We start from the raw sequence: 21,792 nt of genomic DNA on the forward strand, positions 1-21,792 counted from the left end.
AAAATGGCAGAATTTAATTGTAAAATTTATGGTGGTTTTTACAACAAATTACTGTAAATTGAAAAAAAACATTATTTTATGGGAAAAAAATGGCTGAAATTTACTGTAAAATGTATGGATATTTTTAAAACATTTTACTGTAAATGAAAACAATGTTTTCTACGGGAAACAATGTCAGAATTTTACTGTAAAATTTATGCTGGTTTTGACGACATCCATCCATCCATCCATTTTCTACCGCTTATTCCCTTTTGGGGTTGCGGGGGGCGCTGGCGCCTATCTCAGCTAGATAGGTTTTGACGACATATTACAGTAAATTGAAAAAAAAAAATTTTACGGGGTAAAATTGCATAATTTTAGTGTAAAATTTATGGGGTTTTTGCAAAATATTACTTGTAAATGGAAAAAAGTTTTTAACAGGAAAAAAATTGCTGAATTTTATTGATTTTTACAACATATCATGATAAATGTATACATTTTTTTATTTTTTACGGGAAAAAATGGCAGAATTTTTCTGTAAAATTTATGGAGGTTTTTAAAACATACTACTGTAAATGAAAACAAAATTTTTTACGGAAAAAATGTCAGAATTTTACTGTAAAATTTATGGTGGTTTTGACGACATATTACAGTAAATTGAAAAAAGAAATTTTTACGGGGAAAAATTGCATAATTTTAGTGTAAAATTTATAGTGTTTTTACAAAATATTACTTGTAAATGGATAAAAGTTTTTAACAGGAAAAAAATTGCTGAATTTGATTGATTTTTATAACATATCACGATAAATGTATACATTTTTTTTTATTTTTTACGGGAAAAAAATGGCAGAATTTTTCTGTAAAATTTATGGAGTTTTTTAAAACATACTACTGTAAATGAAAACAACATATTTTACGGGAAAAAATGTCAGAATTTTACTGTAAAATTTATGGTGGTTTTGACAACATATTAGAGTAAATTGAAAAAAAAAATTTACGGGGAAAAATTGCATAATTTTAGTGTAAAATTTATGTTTTTACAAAATATTACTTGTAAATGGAAAACAGTTTTTAACAGGAAAATTGCTGAATTTGATTGATTTTTACAACATATCACGATAAATGTATACATTTTTTTTTATTTTTTACGGGAAAAAATGGCAGAATTTTTCTGTATCTCAGCTGCATACCGGCAGAAGGCGGGGTACACCCTAGTACGATAAATTGAAAAACATTTTTTTTTATGGGAAAAAATGGCAGAATTTTTCTGTAAAATTTATGGAGGTTTTTACAACATCTATGCATCCATCCATTTTTTACCGCTTGTCCCTTTCGTGATCCCGGGGGGTGCTGGAGCCTATCTCAGCTGCATTCCGGCAGAAGGCGGGGTACACCCTATTACGGTAAATTGAAAAACAGTTTTTTTTACGGGAAAAAAATGGCAGAATTTTACTGGAAAATTTATGGTGGTTTTTACAAAATATTGTGTTAAAGGAAAAAAAACAGCACCCGTAGTTTTTTTTTATTCTGTCAACTGAGCTGCAAGTTCTTTATTATAAAAACTATTAAAATGTGGTACCGTATTCCTCCATTTACAGTAATACACTGTAAAACATTGTAGATTTTACAGTAAAAAACTGGCAGTGCAGATTTTTTTACTGTAAAAAAGCTGTGGTACTTTTTTCAATTTAAAGTAAAAAGCTGTAAAAAAAAATATCATAAATTTTACCGAACAATCTATTGTCATTTTTACAATGCAAAAGCTAAGTGAAAATTTGCTTTGAAAATCATATGTCAAACAGATATTTCTTTTCCTTTTTTTTTTTTGGGGACCCAAAAAATGAAAAGTATAATATTTGTTGTAATGGTGGATACTGTTAAAGTACAAAAGGTGTACAATTTCATGCAGTGCATACACTAGGGAAAGGATTCCTGTGGCCCCATTTTGAAGTGGATTTTGCGTAAAAGGAAAAAAGGGAGCGGGACAATTTAATTATTTTGCAATGCAGTCTGCTGAAAATGATGGAAAGCGCCACTCTTAGAGTAACTCCCGCTGTAGGCAAAGTTGGAATTGCCACAAAACCCATTTTAAGATATTTAAATTTGTCACGCTTCATGTGTCAGGTCAACCGCATATGAGTCCCCTTCCTATTGTATATATTTTTTTCTGTCCAATTTAGTAAGAAAATATAAGCTACTTTGTTGACGCATTTTATAGCCAGGCGTAGGGAGGGTTAGGTAAAAGGATGTGGCTGAGGTGGCATAGCTCGGTTGGTAGAGCGGCCGTGCCAGCAACTTGAGTGTTGCAGGTTCGATCCCCGCTTCCGCCATCCTAGTCACTGCCGTTGTGTCCTTGGGCAAGACACTTTACCCACCTGCTCCCAGTGCCACCCACACTGGTTTAAAATGTAACTTAGATATTGGGTTTCACTATGTAAAGCGCTTTAGTCACTAGAGAAAAAGCGCTATATAAATGTAGTTCACTAGTTCACTGTCACGGCCAGGGCGCAATCCAATGCGTCCTCATCTGTGCCTCGTGAAGAGCGCACGGCGGGCCACGCCCACTTGCGCTCTCTCAGCTGACAGCGCGCTCGGACACGCCCCTGCTGGCGCTGAGAGCAGCACGCCCACGCAGCTACCAGTACTATCCCCCCTCCTTCGAAAGCGGATGCCAGACGCTTCCTGCTGACTGAGGAACAGCCCCTAGGGTGGGAGGTGGGTGGCCAGGCGGCGGGTAAAATTTGCTTACGGTTCACCATATGAGAAACTAAGTTCCCGCGAGGATCCCTGGGTCCACTGGTCTTTTAAGCAGCTCGCCCTCATCAATTCCAGGTGTGTAGAAAGGTAATCGTCTGCAGGCTTGTAGCTGCGTGGGCGTGCTGCTCTCAGCGCCGGCAGGGGCGTGTCCGAGCGCGCTGTCAGCTGAGAGAGCGCATGTGGGCTTGGCCCGCGGCGCGCTCGTCATGAGGCACAGATGAGGACGCATTGGAATGGCGCCCTAAGTTGTCGTCTCTGACGTCCCACAGTGTCTCCCTAGGTGTGTGTAGTCGGAAAGAGACCCGCGTACCTGTGCAGGTGAACTTCTTGGAGGGCGTGGTGAGCAGCAGTTTGTCGGTCATGTCGCCGGGCCCGGCGCAGCGGGCGATGCCGGGCTCCTTGTAGCCGCTCTTCACCCAGTCGGACAACCACTGCATGTGGCAGTCACAGTGCAGGGGGTTGGCGCCCAGAGCCCTGACACACACACACACACACACACACACACACACACACACACACACACACACACACACACTGGTTATCATTTGGAATGGGGACCAAGTTTTTGTTCAGGACTTGTGGGGACCACCTTTTCTACAGGTTGTGGAGGCATACAAGAAATTGGGTAAAATGGCCACTGCCACACACACACATACACACACACACACACACACACACACACACACACACACACACACACACACACACACACACACACACACAGTTATCGTTTGGAATGGGGACCAAGTTTTTGTTCAGGACTTGTGGGGACCACCTTTTCTACAGGTTGTGGAGGCATACAAGAAATTGGGTAAAATGACCACTGCCACACACACACACACACACACACACACACACACACACACACACACACACACACACACACACACACACACACACACACACACACACACACACACACACACACACACACACACACACACAGTTATCGTTTGGAATGGGGACCAAGTTTTTGTTCAGGACTTGTGGGGACCACCTTTTCTACAGGTTGTGGAGGCATACAAGAAATTGGGTAAAATGACCACTGCCACACACACACACACACACACACACACACACACACACACACACACACACACACACACACACACACACACACACACACACACACACAGTTATCGTTTGGAATGGGGACCAAGTTTTTGTTCAGGACTTGTGGGGACCACCTTTTCTACAGGTTGTGGAGGCATACAAGTTTGGGTAAAATGACCACTGCCACACACACACACACACACACACACACACACACACACACACACACACACACACACACACACACACACACACACACACACACACAGTTATCGTTTGGAATGGGGACCAAGTTTTTGTTCAGGACTTGTGGGGACCACCCTTTCTACAGATTGTGGAGGCAAACAAATGTGTGCAAATGTCTCACACTCAAAGTAACCAGCTAAAAAAAAAAAAAACATAATTAAAGTGTTGCCTTCATTATAAGACAGGGGTCACCAAGACCAGGTCGCCCGTAAGGACCAGATGAGTCGCCCGCTGGCCTGTTCTAAAAATAGCTCATATAGCAGCACTTACCAGTGAGCTGCCTCTATTTTTTAAATTGTATTTATTTACTAGCAAGCTGGTCTGGCTTTACTCGACATTTTTATTTCTAAGAGAGACAAAACTCAAATAGAATTTGAAAATTCAAGAAAATATTTGAAAGACTTGGTTTTCACTTGTTTAAATAAATTCATTCATTTTTTTTTACTTTGCTTCTTATAACTTTCAGAAAGACAATTTTAGAGAAAAAATACAACCATAAAAATGATTTTAGGGTTTTTAAACACATATACCTTTTTACCTTTTAAATTCCTTCGTCTTCGTTCCTGACAATTTAAATCGATGTTCAAGCAAATATATATTTTTTTATATTGTAAGTAATAACAAATACATTTTAATTTAATTCTTCATTTTAGCTTCTGTTTTTTCGACGAAGAATATTTGTGAAATATTTCTTCAAACTTATTATAATTAAAATAATAATAAAAAAAATAATTCTGGCAATTCTAGAAAATCTGTAGAATCAAATTTAAATCGTATTTCAAAGTCTTTTGAATTCCTTTTAAAATTTTTGTTCTGGAAAATCTATAAGAAATAATGATTTGTCTTTGTTAGAAATATAGCTTGGTCCAATTTGTTATATATTCTAACAAAGTGCAGATTGGATTTTAACCTATTTAAAACATGTCATCAAAATTCTAAAAATAATCTTAATCAGAAAAATTACTAATGATTTTCCATAAATTATTTTTTTAATTTTTTCAAAAAGATTCAAATTAGCTAGTTTTTCTCTTAATTTTTTTTGGTTGAATTTTGAATTTTAAAGAGTCGAAATTGAAGATAAACTATGTTTCAAAATTAAATTTTCATTTTTCTCCAGATTGTCCTCTTTTAAACCGTTTAATTCATCATTTATTCTCTACAAAAAAAAATCTTCCTTAGAAGGAAAAAAAAAAGTACGACGGAATGACGGATAGAAATACCATTTTTAATTTTTTTTTAAATCTGTTTCTATATATATTTATTGTGAGAAATCATTAAGATGATCAGTGTTTCCACAAAGATAAATATCATTAAATATTAATAATAACATAGAGTTAAAGGTAAATTGAGCAAATTGGCTATTTCTGGCAACTTATTTAAGTGTGTATCAAACTGGTAGCCCTTGGCATTAATCAGTACCCAAGAAATAGCTTTTGCTTTCAAAAATGTTGGTGACCCCTGTTATAACACTTACATAAGACTTTTAAAGACATTTTGATAGTAGGCTAACACAGCTAATATCGACACTTACTTAGCCCCACTCCCTCCACTCTGTTGCAAGTCTTGTTGGTTCTATGTAACATGTTTATGTGTGCAATTGGATATGAGTTTTTTTTTTCTTTGGCCTCAGTCTGGACCCCCTCTCCAGGGACATAATAATTTTTTTACTCACCACCCTTCCTCCCCAGCGTTGAACTGTTTCTCACCTTTTTTGTAAGGGCCGCCGAAAGTTGGCTAGTGTGTGTGTATGGGTTTGGGGTGAGATGGGGGGCCCTTGTGTTTGGGGGCCCAGATTATGATGCATTATTTCATGTGTTTTGCTTACAAGTGGGAAAGTGACGACAGGTCTTTAAAAGCTCCTTCTGGTATCAGCGATATATCGTTGCCGTGAAGAGACCTGGGGGATAAAAAAAAGAGCGAAAAAAAGGCCAGAATGATGAAGTTCCTTCCGTGTTTTTGCTCGAAACGAACTTGAACTCCGGACTCACAGCAAGCGGAGAGACTTGAGTCCGTCGAACGCCCTCACCGGTATGCAGCGCAGGCGGTTGTAGCTCAGGATGCTTCGTTTTGGACACAAATTAAACAACACGTTGGCAAGGAGAAGCAGGAGAAGGGTTTTTCTTGTTTTTTTAACCCCCCCCTCACACGCCAAAACAAAAATGCAGCGATAAAAAGCGCATTCCAGTTTCAAAGGTGCACACACGGGCTTGTGTGGTCAAACATGGAACACACCACCTGTTGTTGCCGTAAAATGTACTAATTAAATCAATTAAATTACATTAATTAATAAAATAAAATAAAATAAATACAATGGTAAGAAGCTGTTACAGAACTTGGAGGTTCTGCTACGGAGGCTGCGGAACCTCTTTCTGGAGTTTTTAAATAAATGCAATTTAATTGAAATTTAAATTCAATTAATTCAATTTTTTAAATTAATTAATTGAATTTAATTAATTAATAAAAGAAAAGAAAAGAAAATGGAAGAAGCTGTAGCAGAACCTGGAGGTTCTGCTACAGAGGCTGCGGAACTTCTTTCTGGAGTTTTTAATTAAATGCAATTTAATTTAAATTGTATTAATAAAATGTACTAAATAAATTAATTAAATTACATTAATTAATAAGATAAAATAAAATAAAATAAATACAATGGTAAGAAGCTGTTACAGAACCTGGAGGTTCTGCTATGGAGGCTGAGGAACCTCTTTCTAGAGTTTTTAAATAAATGCAATTTAATTTGAATTTAAATTCAATTCATTAAATTAATTAATTTAATTTAATTAGTTAATAAAATAAAATAAAATAAAATAAAATAAAATAAAATAAAATAAAATAAAATAAAATAAAATAAAGTAAAATGGAAGAAGCTGTTACAGAAACTGGAGTTTTAAATTAAATTGTATTAATAAAATGTATTAATTAAATTAAATTAATTAATAAAATAAAATAAATGCAATGGTAAGAAGGTTTTACAAAACTTGGAGGTTCTGCTACACAGGCTGCGGAACCTCTTTCTGGAGTTTTTAAATAAATGCAATTTAATTACAATTTAATTAATTCAATTCAGTAAATTAATTAATTTAATTTAATTTAATTAATAAAATAAAACAAAATAAAATGGAAGAAGCTGTTGCAGAACCTGGAGGTTCTGCTAAAGAGGCTGCGGAACTTCTTTCTGGAGTATTTCATTAAATGCAATTTAATTTAAATTAAATTAATTCAATTCATTAAATTAATTAATTTAATTTAATTTAATAAATAAAATAAAATAAAATAAAATAAAATAAAATAAAATAAAATAAAATAAAATAAAATAAAATAAAATGGAAGAAGCTGTTGCAGAACCTGGAGGTTCTGCTAAAGAGGCTGCGGAACTTCTTTCTGGAGTATTTAATTAAATGCAATTTAATTTAAATTAAATTAATTCAATTAATTGAATTAATTAATTCAATTAATTGAATTAATTGATAAAATAAAATAAAATAAAATAAATTAAAATAAAATAAAATGGAAGAAGCTGTTGTAGAACCTGGAGGTTCTGCTACAGAGGCTGCAGAACCTCTTTCTGGAGTTTTTAATTAAATACAATTTAATTTAAATTTGATTAGATAAATTAAGTGAATTAATGAACAAAATGAAATAAAATAAAATAAAATAAGATATGTAGCTGTGATAGGCGCCAGCGCCCCCAGCGACCCCAAAAGGGAATAAGCGGTAGAAAAAGGATGGATGGATGGATGGATAATAAAATAAAATAGAAGAAGCTGTTACAGAACCTGGAGGTTCTGCTACGGATGCTGCGGAACCTCTTTCTAGAGTTTTTAATTAAAGGAAATTAAATTAATTATATTCATTAAATTAATTAATTTAATTAATTTATAAAATAAAATAAAATAAATTTAAATAAAATAAAATAAAATAAAATAAAACTAAATTAAATGTAACTTTAAATGCCAGAAAGGGACTGACACTCACAAGGTAAGCAGCTCGGACATGTTACTCAGGCTGTGGTTGGACAAGGTGCTGATCTGGTTGTTACTCAAATCACTGCAAAGGAAACACACACACACACACACACACACACGTTAGAAAACACACACTTTTCTGCACATTCCCAGCGAACCAACACAGCGCGGGGTTAGTGTTGGCGCCCATGCACGCCCGTGTTGTGTTTCCACTGCAGAAGCAGACAGCGCCCGCACTTACATGAGCGTCAAGTGTTTGTAGTCGGAGAGCTCCACGGGAACCTGAGTGAAGTGGTTCCCATCCAGATACCTGACGGGGCGAGGGAGGGGGAGAGAGAGAGAGAGAGAGCGAGACGGAAGAAAAGAAAGTATTTAATCACGCGGGGGGAAATTCTTCATCTCCAGCGGCGTGCGCCGTCATTCCAGCAGCAGCCATAATAAACCTTTAATAGGCGTCCTATTAGAGTCCAATACACATATATTCATCACAGCCGGAGGACTGAAATGTGGAAAATGGACCATTTGCTTTTTTACATCCAGCATGGTGATGTCTCATTTTCCCACATGCTAATAAATATATACAGTTTGTTCTATTCCACGGACTCACAGCTCGGTGGTTTCCACAGGCAGGCCCTTGGGCAGCGTGCTGAGACCTTTGTTGCTGCAGCGCACCACCGTGTCCAGGCAGGAACACTCCGGCGGACACCTCAGCACCGGCGAACAGCTGCTGTCGCCATCACCTGGGGAGCATCCGTCACATGACATCTTTGTCATACTGACCCCAGATATCAACACCAGTGACGTTGTGCAAAACCCCGTTTCCATATGAGTTGGGAAATTGTGTTAGATGTAAATATAAACAGAATACAATGATTTGCAAATCCTTTTCAAGCCATATTCAGTTGAATATGCTACAAAGACAACATATTTGATGTTCAAACTCATAAACTTTATCTTTTTTTTGCAAATAACAATCAACTTAGAATTTCATGGCTGCAACACTAGCAAAGTAGTTGGGAAAGGGCATGTTCACCACTGTGTTACATCACCTTTTCTTTTAACAACACTCAATAAACGTTCGGGAACTGAGGAAACTAATTGTTGAAGCTTTGAAAGTGGAATTCTTTAGCATTCTTGTTTTATGTAGAGCTTCAGTCCTTCAACAGTCCGGGGTCTCCGCTGTCCTATTTTACGCTTCATAATGTGCCACACATTTTCCATGGGGGACAGGTCTGGACTGCAGGCGGGCACTCTTTTTTTACGAAGCCACACGTGCTGAATGTGGCTTGGCGTTGTCTTGCTGAAATAAGCAGGGGCGTTCATGAAAAAGACGGCGCTTAGCATATGTTGTTCCAAAAGCTGTATGTACCTTTCAGCATTAATGGTGCCTTCACAGATGTGTAAGTTACCCATGCCTTGGACACTAATGCACCCCCATACCATCACACATGCTGGCTTTTCAATTTTGCGTCGATAACAGTCTGGATGGTTCGCTTCCCCTTTGGTCCGGATGCTACGATGTCGAATATTTCCAAAAGCAATTTGAAATGTGGACTCGTCAGACCCCAGAACACTTTTCCACTTTGCATCAGTCCATCTTAGATGATCTCGGGCCCAGAGAAGCCGGCGCCGTCTCTGTATGTTGTTGATAAATGGCTTTCACGTTGCATAGTAGAGCTTTAACTTGCACTTACAGATGTAGTGACCAACTGTATTTAGTGACAGTGGTTTTCTGAAGTGTTCCTGAGCCCATGTGGTGATATCCTTTAGAGATTGATGTGGGTTTTTGATACAGTGCCGTCTGAGGGATGGAAGGTCACGGTCATTCAATGTTGGTTTCCGGCCATGCCGCTTACGTGGAGTGATTTCTCCAGATTCTCTGAACCTTTTGATGATATTATGGAGCGTAGATGTTGAAATCCCTAAATTTCTTGCAATGTCACTTTGAGAAAGGTTGTTCTTAAACTGTTTGACTATTTGCTCACGCAGTTGTGGACAAAGGGGTGTACCTCGCCCCATCCTTTCTTGTGAAAGACTGAGCATTTTTTGGGAAGCTGTTTTTATAGCCAATCATGGCACCCACCTGTTCCCAATTAGCCTGCACACCTGTGGGATGTTCCAAATAAGTGTTTGATGAGCGTTCCTCAACTTTATCAGTATTTATTGCCACCTTTCCCAACTTCTTTGTCACGTGTTGCTGGCATCAAATTCTAAAGTTAATGATTATTTAAAAAAAATAAAGTTTATGAGTTTGAACATCAAATATGTTGTCTTTGTAGCATATTCAACTGAATATGGCTTGAAAAGGATTTGCAAATCATTGTATTCTGTTTATATTTACATCTAACACCATTTCCCAACTCATATGGAAACGGGGTTTGTAAATAAAAAGAGAATACAACAAATCCTTTTCAACTTATATTCAATTGAATAGACTGAAAAGACAAGATATTTCACGCCCACACTGAGAAACTTTGTTATTTTTTAGCTCATTTGGAATTTGATGCCTGCAACATGTGTCTGAAAAGCTGGCACAGGTGGCAAAAAAGACTGAGAAAGTTGAGGAATGCTCGTCAAAGACCTATTTGGAACATCCCACAGGTGAACATGTCAAGCTTGGACTTGGACGTGGGTTGTTTTCCCGAGGTGCAAAGCCAATGGAGTGGAAATGGCGTGAAGGTAAAGACATCTTTATTTTAACACTAAAACTAAAAACAGGAGCGCGCACAATGGCGGTACAAAAAACTGGGCTATGAAACAAAAGACTAGCACAGAGCCAATTAACTATAAACATGAAACAAAAACTTGCACTGTGGCATGAACAAGAAGAAAAACTTACTGTGACAAGGGTATGAGAAAAGCAGCATGGAGGTGATGTTGCCAGGCTGACTACCTGGTAAATGTGGCTTAAATAATACCAGTGATTGAAGAAGTGCATGACATGACAGGTGAAACTAATAAGTTGCTATGGCAACAAAACAAGAAAGTGCAGGAACAGGAACTGATTGTCCAAAAAAATAAAACCAAACATGACAAAAACCAAATACGATCCCGTGGGCGTGACGGAACAGGCTAATTGGGAACAGGTGGGTACAAAAGCAGCTTGCGGGAAATGCTCACTCGTTCACAAACAAGGACGGGGCGAGGGTCACCACTTTGTCGAAAAATGCCTGAGCAAATTGTTTAAGAAGGACATTTCTCAAGCACACTGCAAAAAGTCAGTGTTCAAAAACAAGAAAAAAAAATACAAAAATGAGGAGTATTTGACTTGAACTAAGCAAAATTATCTGCCAATAGAACAAGAAAATTTGGCTTGTCAAGACTTTCCAAAACAAGTAAAATTAACTAACTTCAATGAACCCAAAAATACCTCAAAATAAGTATATTCTCACTAATAACAAGTGTACTACTACAGTATACGAGTACGAATTTTCTATTGTTTCATTAAAATAAAAATGGCAAAGTCTATTTGGCTTTCATCGGTTTTAATATGAGAAACAATTGTGTCAAAGTCATGATTTTGTTTTACATTCTTGAAATAAGAAATTCTTACTTTAAAAAGTAGTTTTATACTTGTGAATGTTGATGACACAGCTTTGCAACATTTGATATTCTCGTTTCAAGCATGTTTTACTCAATATAGGTCATCAAATCTCAGCTACAAGCTGTAATATCTTACTGAGATCATTTAGGACATAAACACTTAAAACAAGTATAAAATCTTATGTATGGCCGCTCAAGTCCCAGGATGCCCTAAATGTTCATAACACACCCAGCCGAGTCCCACGGGGGGAGGGGAAGAAAGTTGGAAAAGTCAGCAAAAGTCCCAAAAATGATCAAAATACCTACACAGGTTCGAGTCCCACAAGTTCCGCCGCCGGCGGGGATGCGCAAAATGTCTAAAACGCGCCCAGCAAAGTCCCACGGGAAGGTGGGGAGGAAAGTGAGAAAAGTCGGGGAAATGTTCAAAAGTCCCACCCGGGTTCGAGTGTGCACTCAAACTCAAACTCGAACCCGGTTGGGACTCGAACCTGGGTAGGTATTTAGAACATTTTGGGGGACTTTTGCCGACTTTTCTCATTTTTCCCCCCTACTTCCCGTGGGACTTTGCTGGGTGCGTTTTGGACATTTTTTGTATCCCAGGACTTGTGTGGCCGGCGGCGGGACTCGTGGGACTGGAACCCCGGGGAGGTATTTAGGACACAATTGGGACTTTTGAACATTTTGGCCGCCTTTTACCCCTCTTCTTCCCCGCCTTCCTGTGCACCATTGCTGGGTGTGTTTTGGACACTTGGACAAAAATAGTTTCAAGCATATTTTACTCAAAATAGGTCATAAAATGCCGGAAACAAGCTGTAGTATCTTACTGAGATCATTTAAAACAAGTAAAACACTCTAACATAAAATCTTATGTATGGCCGCGCAAGTCCCAGGATGCCCTAAATGTTCATAACACACCCAGCCGAGTCCCATGGGGAGAGGGGATGAAAGTTGGAAAAGTCAGCAAAAGTCCCAAAAATGTTCAAAATACCTACACAGGTTCGAGTCCCACAAGTTCCGCCGTCGGCCGGGATGCCCAAAATGTCCAAAACGCGCCCAGCAAAGTCCCACGGGAAGGTGGGGAGGAAAGTGAGAAAAGTCGGGGAAATGTTCAAAAGTCCCACTCGGGTTCGAGTGTGCACTCAAACTCAAACTCGAACCCGGTTGGGACTCGAACCTGGGTAGGTATTTAGAACATTTTGGGGGACTTTTGCCGACTTTTCTCATTTTTCCCCCCTACTTCCCGTGGGACTTTGCTGGGTGCGTTTTGGACATTTTTTGTATCCCAGGACTTGTGTGGCCGGCGGCGGGACTCGTGGGACTGGAACCCCGGGGAGGTATTTAGGACACAATTGGGACTTTTGAACATCTGGCCGCCTTTTACCCCTCTTCTTCCCCGCCTTCCTGTGCACCATTGCTGGGTGTGTTTTGGACACTTGGACAAAAATAGTTTCAAGCATATTTTACTCAAAATAGGTCATAAAATGCCGGAAACAAGCTGTAGTATCTTACTGAGATCATTTAAAACAAGTAAAACACTCTAACATAAAATCTGCTCAGTGAGAAGAATTATCTTACCAGACAGAAAATAAGCAAATATCACCCTTATTTGAGATATTTCATCTTACTTAGATTTCAGTTTTTGCAGTGCAACTATTGCAAGAAAGTAAGGAATTTCACCATCTACGCTCTGTAATATCATCAAAAGGTTCGGAGAATCTGGAGATGTCACCGCACGTAAGCCATGATATTACACACTTTGGAGCCCTCAGGTGGTACTGCATCAAAAAAGCCACATCAGTGTGTAAAGGATATCACCACAGGAACACTTCAGAAAACCACTGTCAGTAACTAGAGTCGGTCTCTACATCTGTAAGTGCAAGTTAAAACTCTACAATGCCAAGCCAAAGCCATTTATCAACAACACCCGGAGACGCCGCCGGCTTCGCTGACCTCAAGCTCATCTAAGATGGACTGATGCAAAGTGGAAAAGTGCTCTGTAATCTGACGAGTCCACTTTTCAAATTGTTTTTGGAAACTGTGGACATCGTGTCCTCCGGACGTAAGCGGAAAAGAACCATCCGGATTGTTGTAGGGTGAAAGTGTGGTAGTCAGCATGTGTGATGGTATGGGGGTGTATTAGTGATTGTTGTAGGGTGAAAGTGTTGTAGTCAGCATGTGTGATGGTATGGGGGTGTATTAGTGATTGTTGTAGGGTGAAAGTGTGGTAGTCAGCATGTGTGATGGTATGGGGGTGTATTAGTGATTGTTGTAGGGTGAAAGTGTTGTAGTCAGCATGTGTGATGGTATGGGGGTGTATTAGTGATTGTTGTAGGGTGAAAGTGTTGTAGTCAGCATGTGTGATGGTATGGGGGTGTATTAGTGATTGTTGTAGGGTGAAAGTGTTGTAGTCAGCATGTGTGATGGTATGGGGGTGTATTAGTGATTGTTGTAGGGTGAAAGTGTTGTAGTCAGCATGTGTGATGGTATGGGGGTGTATTAGTGATTGTTGTAGGGTGAAAGTGTTGTAGTCAGCATGTGTGATGGTATGGGGGTGTATTAGTGATTGTTGTAGGGTGAAAGTGTTGTAGTCAGCATGTGTGATGGTATGGGGGTGTATTAGTGATTGTTGTAGGGTGAAAGTGTGGTAGTCAGCATGTGTGATGGTATGGGGGTGTATTAGTGATTGTTGTAGGGTGAAAGTGTGGTAGTCAGCATGTGTGATGGTATGGGGGTGTATTAGTGATTGTTGTAGGGTGAAAGTGTTGTAGTCAGCATGTGTGATGGTATGGGGGTGTATTAGTGATTGTTGTAGGGTGAAAGTGTTGTAGTCAGCATGTGTGATGGTATGGGGGTGTATTAGTGATTGTTGTAGGGTGAAAGTGTTGTAGTCAGCATGTGTGATGGTATGGGGGTGTATTAGTGATTGTTGTAGGGTGAAAGTGTTGTAGTCAGCATGTGTGATGGTATGGGGGTGTATTAGTGATTGTTGTAGGGTGAAAGTGTTGTAGTCAGCATGTGTGATGGTATGGGGGTGTATTAGTGATTGTTGTAGGGTGAAAGTGTGGTAGTCAGCATGTGTGATGGTATGGGGGTGTATTAGTGATTGTTGTAGGGTGAAAGTGTTGTAGTCAGCATGTGTGATGGTATGGGGGTGTATTAGTGATTGTTGTAGGGTGAAAGTGTTGTAGTCAGCATGTGTGATGGTATGGGGGTGTATTAGTGATTGTTGTAGGGTGAAAGTGTTGTAGTCAGCATGTGTGATGGTATGGGGGTGTATTAGTGATTGTTGTAGGGTGAAAGTGTGGTAGTCAGCATGTGTGATGGTATGGGGGTGTATTAGTGATTGTTGTAGGGTGAAAGTGTTGTAGTCAGCATGTGTGATGGTATGGGGGTGTATTAGTGATTGTTGTAGGGTGAAAGTGTTGTAGTCAGCATGTGTGATGGTATGGGGGTGTATTAGTGATTGTTGTAGGGTGAAAGTGTTGTAGTCAGCATGTGTGATGGTATGGGGGTGTATTAGTGATTGTTGTAGGGTGAAAGTGTGGTAGTCAGCATGTGTGATGGTATGGGGGTGTATTAGTGATTGTTGTAGGGTGAAAGTGTGGTAGTCAGCATGTGTGATGGTATGGGGGTGTATTAGTGATTGTTGTAGGGTGAAAGTGTTGTAGTCAGCATGTGTGATGGTATGGGGGTGTATTAGTGATTGTTGTAGGGTGAAAGTGTTGTAGTCAGCATGTGTGATGGTATGGGGGTGTATTAGTGATTGTTGTAGGGTGAAAGTGTTGTAGTCAGCATGTGTGATGGTATGGGGGTGTATTAGTGATTGTTGTAGGGTGAAAGTGTTGTAGTCAGCATGTGTGATGGTATGGGGGTGTATTAGTGATTGTTGTAGGGTGAAAGTGTTGTAGTCAGCATGTGTGATGGTATGGGGGTGTATTAGTGATTGTTGTAGGGTGAAAGTGTGGTAGTCAGCATGTGTGATGGTATGGGGGTGTATTAGTGATTGTTGTAGGGTGAAAGTGTTGTAGTCAGCATGTGTGATGGTATGGGGGTGTATTAGTGATTGTTGTAGGGTGAAAGTGTTGTAGTCAACATGTGTGATGGTATGGGGGTGTATTAGTGATTGTTGTAGGGTGAAAGTGTTGTAGTCAGCATGTGTGATGGTATGGGGGTGTATTAGTGATTGTTGTAGGGTGAAAGTGTTGTAGTCAGCATGTGTGATGGTATGGGGGTGTATTAGTGATTGTTGTAGGGTGAAAGTGTTGTAGTCAACATGTGTGATGGTATGGGGGTGTATTAGTGATTGTTGTAGGGTGAAAGTGTTGTAGTCAGCATGTGTGATGGTATGGGGGTGTATTAGTGGCCAAGGCATGGGTAACTTACACATCTGTGAAGGCACCATTAATGCTGAAAGGTACATACAGCTTTTGGAGCAACATACAGTATGTTGTTATCATGGACGCCCCTGCTTATTTCAGCAAGACGATGCCAAGCCACGTGTTACAACAGCGTGGCTTCGTAGTAAAAGAGTGCGGGTACTAGACTGGCCTGCCTGTAGTCCAGACATGTCTCCCATTGAAAATGTGTGGTGCAATATGAAGGCTAAAATACGAGAAGGGAGACTGTTGAACAACTTAAGCTGTACATCAAGCAAGAATGGGAAAGAATTCCATTGGACATATATGTGTGAATGTTTAATTAGACATATATGTGTGAATGTTTGATTAGACATATATGTGTGAATGTTTAATCAGATATATATGTGTGAATGTTTAATCAGACATATATGTGTGAATGTTTAATCAGACATATATGTGTGAATGTTTAATTAGACATATATGTGTGAATGTTTAATCAGACATATATGTGTGAATATTTAATCAGACATATATGTGTGTGTTTAATTAGACATATATGTGTGAATGTTTAATCAGACATATATGTGTGAATGTTTAATTAGACATATATGTGTGAATGTTTAATTAGACATATATGTGTGACGGTTAATTGGACATATATGTGTGAATACTTAATCGGATATATATGTGTGAATGTTTGATTAGACATATATGTGTGAATGTTTAATTAGACATATATGTGTGAATGTTTAATCAGACATATATGTGTGAATGTTTAATCAGACATATATGTGTGAATGTTTAATTAGACATATATGTGTGAATGTTTAATCAGACATATATGTGTGAATGTTTAATTAGACATATATGTGTGAATGTTTAATTAGACATATATGTGTGACGGTTAATTGGACATATATGTGTGAATACTTAATCGGATATATATGTGTGAATGTTTGATTAGACATATATGTGTGAATGTTTAATTAGACATATATGTGTGAATGTTTAATTACACATATATGTGTGAATGTTAACTAGATATATATGTGAATGTTTAATTATACAGTTATGTATGAATGTTAATTAGACACATTTGTGTGTATGTTTAATTAGACATATATGTGTGAATGTTTAAATACACATATATGTGTGAATGTTTAAATACACATATATGTGTGAATGTTTATTCAGACACATATGTTTGAATGTTTAATTACACTAATTTGTGTGAATGTTTAATCAGAAATATATGTGTGAATGTTTAGTTAGACATATATGTGTGACGATTAATTGGACATATATGTGTGAATGTTTAATCGGATATATATGTGTGAATGTTTGATTGGACATATATGTTTGAATGTTTAATTTGACATGTATATGTGAATGTTTAATTGGACATATATGTGTGAGTGTTTAATCAGACAGGTATGTGTGAATGTTTCATCAGACATATATGTGTGAATGTTTAATTAGACGTACATGTGTGAAGGTTTAATTACACATATATGTGAATGTTTAATTATACAGTTATGTGTGAATGTTAATTAGACACATTTGTGAGTATATTTAATTAGACATATGTGTGAATGTTTAATGAGACACATATGTTTGAATGTTTAAATAGACATATATGTGTGAATGTTTAATTGGACATATATATGTGAGTGTTTAATCGGACAGGTATGTGTGAATGTTTAATTAGACATATATGTGTGAAAGTTTAATCAGACATATATGTGTGAAAGTTTAATCAGACATATATGTGCGAATGTTTAATTAGACATATGTGTGAATGTTAATTAGACACATATGTGTTCATTTCAATTGGATATATATATATATATATATATATATGTGTGAATGTTTGATTGGACACATATGTTTGAATGTTTAATTGGACATATATATGTGAGTGTTTAATCGGACGGGTATGTGTGAATGTTTAATTAGACATAAATGTGTGAAGGTTTAATTACACATATATGTGTGAATGTTAATAAGATATATATGTGAATGTTTAATATACATATACGTGTGAATGTTAATTAGACATATATGAGAATGTTTAATCAGACACATATGTGTGAATGTTTAATTAGACATATATATGTGAATGTTTAATTAGACATATGTGTGAATGTTAATTAGACATATATGTGTTAATTTTAATTGGATATTTATGTGTGAATGTTTGATTAGACATATATGTGTGAATGTTTAATTATACATACATGTGTGAATGTTAATCAGACATATATGTGTGAACGTTTAATTAGACATATATGTGTGAATGTTTGATTAGACATATATGTGTGAATGTTTAATTATACATACATGTGTGAATGTTAATCAGACATATATGTGTGAACGTTTAATTAGACATATATGTGTGAATGTTTGATTAGACATATATGTGTGAATGTTTGATTATACATACATGTGTGAATGTTAATCAGATGTGTCCTTCCTACCTTCTTCGCAGGCAAAGTCCTGGACAGCCACGTCCTGGATGGGGATCTCCTTGAGGAAGTATGGACTCTGGCAGCGAGGGTTTCCTGTCACGATGCGTTTCCTCCTCAGCCAGTCGCCCAGCCAGGCCAGGTGACAGTTGCAGTTGAAGGGATTGGCCAGCAGGTTCCTGGAAACAAAGAGGTGGTGTTCCTTCCTCATCACGGTGTGTGTGTGTGTGTGTGTGTGTGTGATCTGTGTATACTCACAGTGTGGAGAGGGAGTGCAGGGTGTCGAAGGCCCCAGGGTTCATGGAGGTGATCTGGTTGTCGTAGAGGGACAGCAGGCGCACCGAACTCAGACCCACGAAGCTGCTGTTGCTCACGCAGCTGATGCGGTTGCTACGGAGCATGCTGCGCACGCACAAAGTCCACTTAGTTTAACAATATCAAAGTGATATTCTCTGACTTAAAGAAAAACTGCACAATTATTATGAGAAACAACACCACATCCTTTTTTCTCCGGTTTTAATTTCGATTTCCGTTTCCATAGCAATGCACTTCCGGCAACACCTGTGTGTTCCGTTTCCAGAGTGTTTTCTAATTGCGGAAGATTCGCTAAGAAACCAAGACGACTATTTTAGGACAAACGAGGAGTCATAACCTTATTTTTCTGAAGCTGAATGTACGGAGGATGAACTGCTGCTTCAAGGTGCGAGCGAGGAGGAATGAGTGAGACGGCGGAGCAGACGGATGCCGAGGGACTGGAGTGAAAGTGACCGGAAGCTGCCAAATGTGGAACTTGAAGCCGAGCTATTTCGACTTAAATGGAGTGCTTACCCAAATGACTGACAGCCGAATGAGTCACACTTTATAATGACCCAGATTTTTTTACACAATGAATTGTTTTTACACTGAATTTTTTACCCTGAATTTTTTTACACTTAATTTTTATACATTAAATTCTTTTACACTGATTTTCTTTACACTGAATTGTTTTTACACAACATTTTTTACACTTAATTTTTTTTACACTGAATTGTGTTTACATTCCATTTTTACACATATTTTTATACACTTTATTTTTTTACACTAAATTTTTTTTACACTTTATTTTTATACACAACTTTTTTTACACTGAGACTGAATTTCTACACACTGATTTTTTTACACGACATTTTTTTTAAAGGCTGAATTGTTTTTACACTGAATGTTTACACACTGATTTTTTTACACTGAATTTTTATACACAAACAATTTTTACACAGAATTTTTTTTGCACTGAATTGTTTTACGCTGAATTTATACACTGATTTTTTCTTTACAGTGAATTTTTTTACACTTCATTTTTATACACAAATGTTTTTTATACAGATTTTTTTACACTGAATTGTTTTTACACAGAATTTTTACACAGATTTTTTTTACACCAAAGTTTTTTACACTTTAGTTCCACAAACTATTTTTTTACACTTAATTTTTATACACTGAATTGTGTTTACATTAAATTTTTACACAATTTTTTACACAGAATTTTTTTACATATTTTTCAACACTTAATCTCTTTACACTTTATTTTTAAACTGAACTGTTTTTATACTTAATTTTTACACACTGACTTTTTTACACTGAATCTTTTTACACTAAATTTTATACACTGAATTGTGTTTGAATTAAATTTTGACACGTGATTTTTTTTTACACTGATTTTTTTTACACTTTATTTTTATACAATTAATTTCTTTATACTTTATTTTCATAAACTATTTTTTTACACTGAATTGTGTTTATACTGAATTTTTACATATTGATTTTTTTACACAGAAATTTTTTTACACTGAATTTTTGTTCATTGATTCTTTTTTTTACACTGAATTTTTTTAAACTGAAATTTTAAACATTCATTTTGTGAACCTTTTTTTTTTTCAATACAATTGTTAGCATAATTTGATGTAAAATATTTCAGTCCACAAAATTTAAACGCAAAATATTCAGTGACATAAATTGAGTGTCCAAAAAAATCTTTCTTGCTAATGACTCAAATGAACCTCTATGGTTTAGTTAAGAGTGGCGTGCCCTTCCTGGCGTGAGGATGTGGACGCGTGTGCGGACTCACAGAGTGCGCAGGCCGCTGAGTCCCTTCAGCATGCGGTGATGCACGTTCTCCAGTCTGTTGGAGGTCAGAATCAGCTCATTGACCCCTGAAGCGCCTTCAAAAGTCCCCTCCTCGATGTCAGTGATGCGGTTGTTACTCAGGTTTCTGTGCAGTGAGGACAAACATGGGATTTTGGAGACTTCTAGAAACACTATTACAAAAAAAAACCATAAAAAGTGGAATGAAAGAGAAAACAGGCATAATGTTGTTGGAAATTTAGCAATATTGACACTCATTTGCACAAAAAAAGCAATAAAAATGTAGAATCGACGCAAAATTCTGAAAATGATTTAGAGCAGGGGTCAGCAACCTTTTTGAAAGCAAGAACTACTTCTTGGGTACTGATTAATGCCAAGGGCTACCAGTTTGATACACACTTCAATAAATTGCCAGAAATAGCCAATTTGCTCAATTTACCTTTAATAAATAAATCTATATATGTATAAAAAAATGGGTATTTCTATCCGTCATTCCGTTGTACATTTTTTTTCCTTTTACGGAAGTTTTTTTTGTCGAGAATAAATGATGAAAAAAACTCTTAATTGAACGGTTTAAAAGAGGAGAAAACAGGAAAAAAATGAAAATAACATTTTGAAACATAGTTTATCTTCAATTTCGACTCTTTAAAATGCAAAATTCAACCGAAAAAAATGAAGAGAAAAACAAGCTAATTCGAATCTTTTTGAAAAAATTAAAAAAAGAATTTATGGAACATCATTAGTGATTTTTCCTAATTAAGATGGATTTTAAAATTTTGATGACATGTTTTAAATAGGTTAAAATCCAATCTGCACTTTGTTAGAATATATAACAAATTGGACCAAGCTAATTTTCTAACAAAGACAAATCATTATTTCTTCGAGATTTTCCAGAGCAAAAAATGTAAAAGAAATTCAAAAGACTTTGAAATAAGATTTAAATTTGATTCTACAGATTTTATAGATTTGCCAGAATATTTTTTTTCAACTTTAATCATAATAAGTTTGAAGAAATATTTCACAAATATTCTTCATCGAAACACAGAAGCTAAAATGAAGAATTAAATTAAAATGTATTTATTATTCTTTACAATAAAACAAAAAAATTTACTTGAACATTGATTTAAATTGTCAGGAAAGAAGAGGAAGGAATTTAAAAGGTAAAAAGGTATATGTGTTTAAAAATCCTAAAAGTATTTTAAAGGTTGTAATTTTTCTCTAAAATTGTCTTTCTGAAAGTTATAAGAAGCAAAGTAAAAAAATAAATGAATTTATTTAAATAAGTGAAGACCAAGTCTTTGAAATATT

General features: G+C 36.9%; 1 protein-coding gene across 6 annotated transcripts in view; it reads right to left on the bottom strand.

The window, feature by feature from the left end:
• The window catches only part of slit2 (slit homolog 2 (Drosophila)), a 277,680-nt gene that overhangs the window by 34,861 nt on the left and 221,027 nt on the right, over positions 1–21,792 (bottom strand). For all 6 annotated transcript variants that reach the window (XM_061916190.1, XM_061916184.1, XM_061916214.1 and 3 more), the window contains 9 exons: positions 20,468–20,611; positions 18,622–18,765; positions 18,376–18,542; positions 8,605–8,737; positions 8,239–8,307; positions 8,008–8,079; positions 6,024–6,095; positions 5,861–5,932; positions 3,047–3,210 (listed from right to left, as the gene is read on the bottom strand). In XM_061916190.1, the coding sequence (XP_061772174.1) occupies positions 3,047–3,210; positions 5,861–5,932; positions 6,024–6,095; positions 8,008–8,079; positions 8,239–8,307; positions 8,605–8,737; positions 18,376–18,542; positions 18,622–18,765; positions 20,468–20,611 (1,037 nt within the window). The remainder of the gene's footprint in view (positions 1–3,046; positions 3,211–5,860; positions 5,933–6,023; positions 6,096–8,007; positions 8,080–8,238; positions 8,308–8,604; positions 8,738–18,375; positions 18,543–18,621; positions 18,766–20,467; positions 20,612–21,792) is intronic.

Source organism: Nerophis ophidion, linkage group LG01, assembly GCF_033978795.1.
Source record: "Nerophis ophidion isolate RoL-2023_Sa linkage group LG01, RoL_Noph_v1.0, whole genome shotgun sequence".
Taxonomy (NCBI): Eukaryota; Metazoa; Chordata; class Actinopteri; order Syngnathiformes; family Syngnathidae; genus Nerophis; species Nerophis ophidion.